Source organism: Zosterops lateralis (assembly GCF_965231275.1).
Source record: "Zosterops lateralis genome assembly, chromosome: 1".
Taxonomy (NCBI): Eukaryota; Metazoa; Chordata; class Aves; order Passeriformes; family Zosteropidae; genus Zosterops; species Zosterops lateralis.
In genome coordinates, this window is record NC_139762.1 from 101482690 (window position 1) to 101495189 (window position 12500).

Consider the following 12500-nt stretch of genomic DNA (forward strand, 5'->3'; position numbering starts at 1 on the left):
CTGCTTTCACTGGTGGAGCTTTAGGCAGTATGAGATGAGGCTCAGTAACTTCCTTAAGGAATTTATCAACTAAATTATTTGGCAATGCTAAGAGACCAGCTCTGTAACACCAGAGGATGCTCTCCTCCTGCAGACTCACCTTCTATAGCCTGATGGCCCCTTCTTTGCTTCATGGAAAAACTCACAGGATCTGGATACTTTTATTAAACCTTGCCACTGATCCACTGGAAAGGCAGCCTGATGTACTCAATACAGCCTAGTAAGGAACAGGAACTGATGTTTTCCAAGTTCTACTGCAGCTCTTTAAGTGAATTATTTAACATCTAAATGCCTCAGTTTCTCAGCTGGAAGAACAGCAACCATCAGGAGAGCAAACAAACTTCCATATGTTCCCAAGAAGCAAATGGCTGTGTAAGCACTGCCTGAACTCATATAGAACCTGAGCAGGGAAAAAAAATCAGATACAAAACAGGCTGACAGTCAGACACAGTCCTGCTGAGTTCTTCACCTTCATCCTAGAATTTGGATGAGCAGTTGTAGTTTCTTATGTCTGCTGTCACTTATTTTCTCTGTGATGCCGCCTGACCCCTCCTGCTCAGACGTGCTGAGCTCTCTGGATTAGTACTGTTGGCACTGCTGGATTTTCCATCCAAGTTAAAAAAAAAAATACAATTTCATCTTCACAGAGAGCACACACATCTAGAAAAATGAAGAGCATTCCTGTCTTCAGTCATGGGACACAGCCAACTAAAGGGCACCCAGCCTGCATTATGACAATAACTAGAAGCTGATAACTTCTTGCATAGTACAGCTACTGCATTAGTGTATTTCCTGAATGGCTATGGATATACCCTATTCAAAGAGGCCAAGTTCCAAAAAGCTCCCTGTAAATATGTTTCTCTCACTGCCAATAACAGAGAGACAAAGAAATTCCTTTCTCCTGCCTCTACTTGCTCAAATTTAATTAGTACCACAGTTTCTTCCTATACTAAGGAAATGGCTTCTTCTACTCCAGGTCACTCAAGTACCACAGACATTACTATAAAAACAAGTTCCCAGTAAAATGTTCTAATATAGAGAAAACTCCTCAAAACTGGTAAGAAATCCTGGTATATGGTAATTGGCCAAGCTCTTTGGGTCCACATTACCAGGCACTGTATGTAGCAGCTATAGCCAAAACTCATGTAAGATTCCAAATTTTCCGTAACCACAAAGTCACACTGGCCACCAGGAGTGTCTGGTTGTTTATGCTGCTAAGAACAATGAACACCTTCCCAACACAGCTGTGGTGTATCCAGGAGAAGGGTGAGATGTATCTGGGCAGCCCCTTCTGGGGGCTCTCCTAAACCTCGACCTCCCCATTCTTGCAAAGTGAACCCCAGCACCCCCTGCCTGAGGTCTGAGCCACGCTTGCTTTCATCTTGCCCTCTCTGACAAACTCACATGGGCATGTGTGTGCTTGTGTAATTATGTATTTTTTGATGTGCATGCATAAGAAAAGCACATCCATTGCACATGGGTCTATCCTGAGGGAGAGGATGAGCAAGTACCTTATGAGACAGATGTTAGTCATGCTACTTATTAAACCATGGCATGGCACTGTTTAAATACTGAAGTAGTAAGAGTGGCAGGACTGAGTAGAAGAGGGAAAATTATTTTCAGATGTCCGTTTCTAATAAAACATTTTCAGAGAGGGTGAGCACACAAAGCCTCTTTGATTTCATTTGGGACATAATGTTCTATTTCTCATCTAGAAAACATTAGGATAACTGAGGGCAGCTCTACCTCAAGAGGTACCTTCCCATGCAATGCAGTTGTTCCAATCAGATGGCCCTTGAACTTTCCTAAACTTCCCAGTGAATACTAGTGCCTTCTTAGTATTATTTTTGTCTTGCTGCTAAAACTAGTGGCCAGAAAATCAGTCAATAGTCTAAACTCTAACTCCAAGTCTAAACTGACTTGGTTTAATCTGAGATTTACACCCATTTCCTTTGCTTCCTAATCCATAAAGCATTGGGACGATTAATTGCTGTTTCTTATGGCTTTTGAATATACAGCTGAGGGCATAGGTGTTCCAGAGAAGGTTTTACAAAACATCTGCTCTGTGAAAGCAATACCTGCTTGTTCTAGAAAACCATCTTGCCATAGCCCTACAGAATTTGTCAGATGTTTTACATTTTTACAATCCGATGGCATGCTATAAACCAAGTCTTTGGTGGGGAAGGATTTGCATGCTGTTTGATGTATGTGCCAGCTCGTGGCCTGCTGCTCCCTAAAGCAAAGGCTTGTTTGCATAAAACATGCATCAAAAGGAGGTTTGCTTACGTGGTAGCACACTCAGATGCCTGCTGGAAAAAGGGAGCTCACCAGGAAGGAGGTTGAAAACCTACGTATGCATATTTTGGTTGTGTCTGTATGCTCCATCTGATGAAACTGATACAGAAAAGAACACAAAATTTATCAAAGTAAATGATTTAGAAAGAAAAGAGAAAACAACAACACCAGCCATGGGTTATATGCTATTCCCCAGATATTTCTTCAGTGACCATCTTGCCTAGTCCCTCATTAACACAGAAAAAAAATGCTAGACTTTAATCACAAAGACTTCCTAAGTAGATTAAAGGCCAATTTTCACTGTCCATTTAACTTATCTTTAAAGCTCTGTATTGTATTTCTCTTCTTAATGTAAGCTGAGATTTTGCACACAAATACTGTTTATAAACAGCAGAGCAAATACTATGTGGTGACTCTATTTCCAAAGAACAGGTTTGCAGCAGTCTGTGGTTAAAAGTTGTGTGAAGCTGATATGGGATAAAAGACAAATACTAAGAGGGCTGGGGAAGTCTATTTGGTCTAAACAATATCTCCTCCACCCTGTTGTGGAAAAGGCCACTTTATAGACCATGCAAAGTGTCAGTTATTAGGGTCTGGTGTTACCCCTATAAATACATTGATAGATATAAAAAGATAAAAGAGGTTTTCTGTTTTAAATATAGAGAGACACAGACATGGACTTTTCCTATCTTCCTTTAAGAGACAGTTTTCAATATATATATTTAATTGTCTTCTCTTCTGTGACTACATCCGCTGTTGGTCTTTAGCTGATGTACTTTTAGAAAGATTAAATGCCCAGTGTGCTGCTAGATGTGTTTTACTTCTGCATAGAAACTGTGGAGGTGCTGCCTCTAGGCAGCTGGAAATGAACCTTCTGCATGTAATACATTATTTTCTGTTTAGATTATTGTTTCTAGGCTGTAATTACTGTGTCTGCACTGCAATGTGCACCAAGCCTAATCAGTTCATCTGTCAGTGTTGTCTGCTACCCTGACAAGAGACTAAAACCATTGCAGGCCTGACCTAATAGATGTCAAGGTTTAAAAATGTCCTACTGCTTCTTCAGATTGGCTGTTTCTGCAGCAAGATCAATGGAGGCTTCAGAAACATGTGTGTGGATTTGTAAACTAGATTTTACTGAGTGACCTGACTCCCATGGAAAGAAGCATTTCCATATATCCAACGCTTTCTGGTATGTAGGTCACAGTCAATTTAGTTAACTTGCTAAGTAGCTCAAATGATAATTTAATTTTGGTGTAGGGTATGTGTTTTCTTTTTCCATTCAGGTCAGAAGTGGCCTCAGGTAACAGTGGTCTAGTTCCTCACTCCATTCCCCATCCTGGCTCCATTTGAGTTTCAGAGCTGCCTCTGCCTAACCTGAAGAACCAGCATGAGAAGAATATTCTGTGCTTGTGCTGGGATGACTTCAGGGTAACTAGCTCCTGTCAGAGAAACCAGAAACCCTGGTAGGGACTAGATAAATAAATCAGTTCTGGTTCTGGGAGCTGGAAGGGGCTGAGTGATGCTTGTGAGACAGGGTCCATAGTGAGTGGAGGTTCTCCCAGCTCTTCATGGAGGATTGATGTTGGTCAGGGGGGCTGCTGGTCACCTAAACCAGACCTGCTGACCAAGAGTTCAGGAAGACTCTTCTAAGTGGGGAAGTTCTAAGTGCTAAATTATTTAGCTCTGTGCTAGGAAGGTGCACTAATTATTTGCTGAGTAAAAGTAACCCACATACCTGAGGAGGTGTTATCCCATAATGCTGCAGTTTCTGAATAATGTTGCTTCTGTTCCTGATGTGAAAAATGTTGCATAATTTAGGGAATAGTGTCCCAACATGTCTCCTCCACTGTGTGTCACTGTGTTCTTCAGTACTCATGGCTTGGCAAGTCAGTCTGTCCTGCTGAAGGCTCCGGGGCTTTTTGGGAAAAGCACAGCACAGTGCAGCTCATCATCTGGAGCTTCCCTGTCACTCAAATGTGGACTGCTGCTGAGAGATGCTGTCAGTGTTATAGACAGGCAAGGTTTGTCCCTTTGTGTGTCCTCCCATGAAAATGATGCCACTCAAGGTTTGCTAAAGCCAAGGCACAGGTCCAGGGCTGCTCCCCAGGAGATCAGAACGAGACTCAAACTGGTAAACAAACTGGTTTGTTTACCAAACACAGTTCAGGGTGTTGGTTTCCAGGGGTTCTGTCTTTCCCAGCTTCTTACTGCTGTTATCCTTCCAACTATATAATGGCCCTATTACTTAAAAAATAAAAATTCTTTTGTTTAATTTTTTGTTTGGGTGGTGTTGTTTTGTTTAATGTGAGTACACATCAGAACCTACTTGTAACACATTTAAGATGCCTGTGCAACATATTTAACTTACATTTTTATGTGTACATAGTGAAGCAGAGGTGTTGTCAGAAGCATCACAGACTAAAAGGAACATAGATAATTTGTGAAGCCAGGGCTTTGTTTTTGTCTGAAATGTGATTTCCATGACAAACCACAGTGACATTGTAGTAAGAAAACTCCCTCTAAAAAGTCTTTGGTTTTGTCATGGAAATAGCTGTGACAAAATCATGGCCTTTATTGTTCTTCCTCTCATTCATATATGCAAAGTGGATTTTTTTTCAGTCCTGCCAATGCAGAGTGCAGAAAATGCAATGAGGAACAACACAATACATGTCTTCTCCCAGACAACATCAGGAATTGAGGCTGTATTTTAAAGATGAACACATTGAAGCTGTAGTCAGAGATTTGTGATGAAAGTTCCCCAAATGTCTTTAGTTGCTTGTCTCTTCCCTGAGCAGAAAATCAATGAGGTTTATGTTCTAAATTGCTAAACAATTAACACTGCAATTCTTAATAGCTAAAATGTATGGACTGCTCATCTCCTATGTAAAAGTGGGAATTTTTCCAAACCCACAATAATGCCCTATGCCATTATGGCAGAGCTTAATATTTTTGAGCCAGGCTGGTTCCAACCAACTCAGTGAGAAAGAGGTTCCTGCTGAGCAAAACCTGTGGGATGAGCCCATCCATTTGCACTCAGCTCTCTCCTCTGCAGACTAATCCAGAGGGATCACAGTGGGAGAGAGGAGCAGGAGGAGGATTAGGGGAGTACCTGAGTCCATGACATTTTTCTGTGTAAATGTCTTACTGTAGAAATTAAAAAATACAATTATGGTATATAAAAAACCTCAACCTTCCCAAAAATAACCTAGGCATTTAAAAGGACAAAATAAATTTGTAATTTGCTATTGTTGAGATTTAATAGGATTCACATTTCATAGCCTAACAGCATTCTTCCCTTTTAGTGCAGTATCTGCTTACATTGCTCAGCCAGGCTTGTTGCCATCTAGAGACATATAAAACTCAATATCCAAATCACCTTCTTTCTTTTCCTCATTCAGATATCCATCTACTTGCAGCTGCCAAGTACACTGATTTTCTTCTTTCTCTCTGACCTTCTCTCCTCAGATCTCAGTCTACCACCCTGGGCCCTGTGCCCAAAAAGGGAACAGTCTGCCACCCACCTCTCAATATGGAGCATCACCTTTCTTCAGACCAGCTTCAGGATCAGAGTCTGCACTGGCTTTTCTGAGCAGCCCATTGATCCCTCCCTCATTGGTGAGATCCTGCCCAAATCATAAAGTTCTCTCAGGATTTCTCACATATTTTTTTTCCAGAGGATGACAAGACTAGACTCCAGAAAGTGTTTGTAAAAAAGCCAGAAAAAGAAGATTGAATAATGAGAGAAATCCTAAATCTACCCTGATAGGGAATAAAAAGTGGTTTTCAGCAACAAATGCTAGTCTTTTATTCTAGAAACATCTACAGCAAGGCAGTAACATCTCACCACTGAAGGTACAGTGTCTCTTATGTCTGCATGATGGCTAAGAGGATGATAACAGGGAAGGGAAGCAGACTTTGCTCAAAGCTATTAAACCTCTCTGCAAAGCAGGTTGGGCTGTGTGGAGACTGAAGACATAAGCTGTCATTTTTAATGAAAATTATATGTACTCAACAGCTTAATAATACTCCAGTAGATTGGAATGATTTACATATAACAAAGTTAAAACTGGGGAACAGGGAGTGAGCGAGAAATGGGATACCTCCAAAGAGACCATGGAGGAGCTTGGTGGTTCAGATACTCAGGAAAGGAAGAGATCAGGGGAAAATTCATGCCTTGGGGTACTGTATGGTCATGGTCCTCTGTGCAGAGGAGGATGTGAAAGGTAATGGGAAAAGATGGTCTAAGTCTGGTCATTTTCCAGTCACTGAGGCACAACACAGGTGTGGGGTTGCCAGGTTGTCCAGTTTTGGGTATTTCCTTGTGAAATATTTGGGTATTTTGGGTACTTGGGTATTTTCCTTGGGTTGGTGAGTTAAGAGGCCGTACACCATTGCCACTGGTATATATCCATGTCTCCCTGTCATATCATGGGCAGATCACTGTGAAGAGGCAGGAGGTAAAACGGGAGAAAGGGGTGACTTCTGCTCCTCATGGTGCCCACATGGACACAGCAGTGTTGTGACATGAGGGATATCCCATCATCCTGGGGTGCTACAGCCACCTCAAAAGCTGTCTGGACTGGGAAGGGATGCCACAGGTCACAGTGCTGCTCCTGATCCCCTCTGTATTGAAGGAGCAGGTGATATCCCAAGGCCATCATCTCCGGCACCACAAACCCCTGGGTAAAATCCACCTATTTCAGCTTACCAAAGCAAGCCATGACAGATGGATTCACATTCCCTTGCACGAACTTGTGTGCTAATCTGTGAGGCTTCTCCTGCCCTGATTATTCATGAGGCAATAATTTGGATACCCCACAGACACTGAGCTACAGACTTTCTAAAAAGGCTTTTCATTTTCTCTCAGAAGATTGTAAAAGGACTTCAGATGGACTAGAGACTTGTCCTTTGGTTTATGATTTATGTAAGTAATTATGGAGCATGATGGGATAATGGGAAGGTGGGTAGGAATGTCCCAAACCCACCAGCAGCTATATAAGAAGTGAAAAGCCCTGTTGTTTCCAAAGAGCCAGTAGTAACATGGGATATTTCTCGATGTCACTGTATTCACTAATTAGACTAGAAAGAAGATTATGTTTAATTGATGTCATTCTTTCTAAGATTGCCCACAGAAGCTCTATTTGTGCTTAACCTTCTCCTTGTTATTGCTTGCTCTCTCACTTTTTCAGTGAGAGTTTCAGTGATTCCTGCTGTTTCAGAAGCACTTTACCTGTCAAGCCACAGGCAGCTGCTTATCCTCACAGATCTTCAGGATGGCCAGCAGCTATTTCTGCAAACTGGTGTATCCTTGACTTGAAAGGCAAATATCATCTCCTGGCATCAAAGCAACAGATTGGTGCTCTTAATTTTCTGGTGCATCATTAAAAAAAAATTACAGCTGTCACAAGAAACAGAACATCGTTTTTACTTGCCAGTTGTCAACATTGCTCGTTCATTTGCAACTTTCAATTACTTCATCAAGGAGAAACAGCTCTTAAGGAAGCAGCAATCTCCCTCTTATCCCTGCAAAGCTACTACTGGCAATATTTTAAAACAAATAAGGATTTTTCAGTTGTGGCTTAGTCTTCTCCAATAATCATTGTGATTCTTGTGTTTCACCTTCAAAACGCTTCTTGCATGTGCTCCTCCTTCCACTCCCAAGCCAAAATTAGTGCAACAATTCAGCAATGTGTTGCAGAAGGAAGATTTTTCAAGCAAACAGGGTGGCCACCATGGACAATTGTGAGCATTTAGATCGGAGGATTATGCTTAACTCATGAAAAAGTCTAGCAGTGAGGCTTTGAGACAGCTGGGAAGGCAGCTATCACTAACATGACTGTTGCTGCTCTGCACTAGCACTGGACACCCCTTGCTCTGACTCTGGCACAGAGAACAGTACTGGTCAATCACTGCCCATTTGGTAAGTGGCCATTTGTGTAATGATGACCCACAGGCGGACATTTTTGCCCTGGGTCAGTAGCCACAGCCCTACCTGATACGGGACAAATCAGACCTAAATTGGCTGTGATTTGGGAGACAGGGAGTTTGTTCTTATCCAGCAGCAAAATTAAACTTCCTAGAAAGCAGGCTGTGACACAGCAGGACAGGATGTGAAGGGCTTATTTCTTCACAGAGCTAACCAGGAAGGCTTCTAGGGAGCCCAGATGGTGTTCTTCAACATATGAGCCTCAGAAAACCTCAGCTAAGGAAACAGAACAGGAATGAGCCAGTTCAGCAATGGGATAACTAGTCAGAGCAGTTCTGGGGCTCCAGAGAAAGCATGTGGCCAAACAGATGGTCCTAGGCAAAGTAGCTTGAGAGGTTTCTACCTCTCAGAAGTGTGAGTTCTTGGCTGCATTTACTTCTTATTGTTAGCCTTCAGTTTTACAAAAGCCCTGTTTATTGGTCTCTGCGTGTAATGCAGATGGTACATAAGCTTAGATTAATACTGGACATGTCATGTTACTGGTGTTCCATTTAGCTGGCTGGTTTCCACTCCCATGAGTGAGAAAACAAGCCATAGGGCCTCAGAGAAACTGAGAAGATGGGTCCTATAATCTGTCTGTGAGAAGATGTTTTGTGGAGTTCAGGGAGGGGGAATTTAGGAACCTTCCCACGGTCTGATCCAGTGTTCACAGGAGTCTGTGGAGCACATAATTATATTTGATTTTGCTGTGATTTATTTCATATAAGGAAGGTTTTTTCTTCCCTTATGAATAAAGGAGGACTTCAGGGGCTTTTATTTCCCCCAGTTAAATGAACCTGGGAAGTACCACCATTAAAAAAACATTATGAAGCACTCGAGCAGCTTGTAAATACTGAGGGTTTTATTTCCACTTCACATGGTCTCCAACAGACTCTTAAACAAGACCAGCTACAATTTAGTATGCCCAGAGATTTCCATGTTTTTTCCAAAACGAAGGAAGTCCTCAGTAAACGCTGTACATAGCCAGTTGAACTGCTAACAATAATTTAAAAACTCTTTTTTTGTATAGTCAATGCAAGAATACCAACAATAAAAGTACAGTACAGGTAAATTCACAACAATATTACAGTGAAACAGATTGACTCACATTTATGTGATGGTACAGTAGCAGTATGTACATGCACTAAAGTGCGAGGACCCAGAGGCATGCAAGTCAAGTATTGTAGGTGTATTTTACAGCTAACTCTGTAAGACTTTCTGAGGCATTCTTTTCTTTATTTTTTAAACACATTTACTTGTGTTTACCTGTATTCCCCTCCATCTCGATTAATTACAAGTCTAGTGAACGAGCTTAATGGCTTTCTTCACTACTTAAAAGGTATCGCTTCAGACAGTTGAAGCATCTTTAGGAACCTTACCTTTAAAAACTGATAACACTGACATTAAAATAGAATAAAATTAACTTAAGACCCTAGTTTACATGAAATTAAAAAAAAAAAAAAACCAACCAAAAAACCCAACCCAAAATACCCCAAACTAAAACTGAAAACATAACAGTGCAAATATAACCAAAAGGCAGTCAGTATTTGGAGAGAGCACAAGCATGTATTCAAATTCCCTTAGAACTTAATTTACATTTTATTTTAAATCTTACTTTATATCATTTTAACCCCCCCTTTTTTTTTGTTTGTTTGTTTGTTTTTGTTAATATACTGTATGTAGAAAAGATGGAGACAAAAATAGTTTTCTCAGCTATGAAAAAAATTAAGTTATTACAGGCACATTAACTGTTTCATTCCAGAAACACCTCTGTTTCCCAGGTAGGACATTCAGCAGCTGCGTCTGAGAACATTCTTTGACCTCTCCGAGCGGATGTCCCTCCATCCATCCATCCCTGCATCCCTCCTCCTGGCAGGGGCGGCTGGCGGGGCGCCCTGGGGCGGGCGGGCGGTGTCCAGCGCCGGTCCCGGCGGAGTCAGGCGGGGCTCTCTGCCAGCTGCTCCTTGCTGCCGCACTCCTCTGAGGAACTCAGCTCTCCGGTGGACTGCGGCTGTGAGGCAGTAGGGGAATGTGAAGCCCATCGCGAGGGTGGGCGGCGGTTCGCTGGTCTCTCTGGCCGGGAGAAGCGGGGCTGGAGGGACGGGGCTAGTGCAGAACAAGGCAGTTCCTTGGCAGCCAAGAGAGCAAAACAGCGTTAGCGACTCGCCTTAGGGACCGCGGGCTGCGCCAAGAGTTACAAAACAAACCCGTCAAACTAAAGCTAAGCAGGTGTCGTGGCAAGGGAGAAAAGCAAGCAGCGAGCACCGGGCCGCGTGTGGCTCCGTGTGTGTCCATGATTTATGGAACAGGCAAGGAGACAATGAAAGAAAGAGGGTGATTGGAGCAGCTGACAAACTTCAATTGCTATTTCTCCTCGGCTAGAAAGAGAAGAGCTGAAAAGTACATTTGCATAATAATTCAGGACAATCCACTATTCAACACTTTAAGTGCTGACCTGATGTAAAAAGGCCAGGTTTGGCATTTGCAAGCGGGGTGAAAAATCAACCACTGTCTCCTTTTTTACTCCTTCAGAATTCAGACTGACATGCAGGAGATTTCTTAGCACAGAATAATGACTACAGGAGTAGTTATGATCTCCAGCTGGGTTAAAGATGAGGCTTACCTACAGATTTCATTTTCTGCAACACCACTTCTAACTGCCAGCTGCTGAAGCCTGAATTACAGGATTCAGAGGTACTGTATATTAAAGGCAACATTCACGTGGAAGCAATTGGAAATTTTATTCCTTCACCAAGTTTACACTCTTCTGTCTTGGTTAGTTTGCCTTTGCAATTAGAAATAATCTGCTATAGTGATTTTTCACCCTGGCATTAAGTTTTTAATGCCTCTAATATTTATGGACTTTGCTCAAAGTACAGCTGCACTTCCCGCCTTGCTCTGGATGCTCCCTACGTCAAGCTGAGTGACTGTGGAAGCAAGTCTGTCTCATAGGGTCAAAGCCAGACTTCTGAATTTCTGCAATTTATAAAAGCAAATCAGAGCAGTTTGCCAACCTCTAGCAATGTGTACACCAAGCAGCAGTCACTGGAATGTTCGGGGGAGTTCAATAAAAACCAAAGTCAGAATGCAAACTGGTGATAAATGAAGAGAGAGCCCAAAAATGATACAAAGCAAAGGAAAAGCTCTGGCACGGTAAGGAGCAGGGATACCAAGGCAGCAGGGAGGTCAGGATTCAGCACGCTGTTTCTCATGGAGAAGGAGAAGAGTGACTAAGGGTAGAGAATATTGGAGTAGGTAACATGATGTGATTGACAGTCAACAAACAAGGTGGTACGACACTGAACTTCTCAATTGTAGTGGAAGACCAAACATGAATGTCGTAGGACAGAAAGACCAATTTTGAAGACATAGAGCTGAGGTATGAGAAATGGAGCTGGTGACACCTGTTTTGGAGAGAGTGCATTGAGTGCAGCCTCAGTGAAGGGTGAACCCAGGTGATTTTGAGCAGCATGCAGCCAGTGGGGTGATCTACAGCTGCTTGAGAAGGAGCCATGACCACGTGCCCTTGGCACTTGCAGAGCACCTCAGCCTGCACCCCCTCCTCTCTGCATCCTCATCCCCCGGCCCATCTCTGTGCCATAAACTTCACAACCCTTGCTAAAACAGCAGTAAGGCTGAAATATAAATTGGTGCTAACAAAAAAGATGGACTGTGTGTCCTTACTTCACCTTATCCCATTGTGCCTGGGGCAGCATATGGTCTGTGAAAGCTGCCACTAGACTCAGATTTGTTAAGAGAAATCCATCTGCACAGCAACAGACACAGGCAGCATAACACAGTGCATTGAGGCTGGGAGATTTGCGGGTTTTGTCTTAGCCTCTTTCAAAAAGGAGGCTTAAAATGATATCTTTATAGTGCTGCTTGCCTCTGGCTGCTTTATCCTAGTTTCAGAGCACTAAATCAGAGTTAGCATAGTGATAAGAAAATTTATTTCCGCTGCTGCCTCCCAGTTCAAAAGCCTCTCTCCACCATGCCTGCAGATGTTGGTCAGCTTTTACCAAACAGCAAGGTTAAGCTCATCTTATCTGTGATGTACACATGCCCAGCACCACACAAGGCAGTGCTGGTGACAGATGTTGCTTCAGGGCCAAAAGTGACTGGCAGCATAATCTTATAAAGTGTTGGCTGCTGAGTCAGTCACCCCCACCTGCAGCGTGGAAATCCAGCCATGACAAGG

General features: G+C 42.6%; 1 protein-coding gene across 5 annotated transcripts in view; it reads right to left on the reverse strand.

The window, feature by feature from the left end:
* Nucleotides 1-9489: 9489 nt before the first annotated feature.
* The window catches only part of MTCL1 (microtubule crosslinking factor 1), a 101718-nt gene continuing 98707 nt past the window's right edge, over nt 9490-12500 (reverse strand). For 4 of the 5 annotated variants that reach the window (XM_083869490.1, XM_083869489.1, XM_083869492.1 and 1 more), the window contains one exon: nt 9490-10430. In XM_083869490.1, the coding sequence (XP_083725616.1) occupies nt 10239-10430 (192 nt within the window). In that variant the 3' untranslated portion in view covers nt 9490-10238. The remainder of the gene's footprint in view (nt 10431-12500) is intronic. The other variant, XM_083869491.1, reaches the window with a different exon arrangement.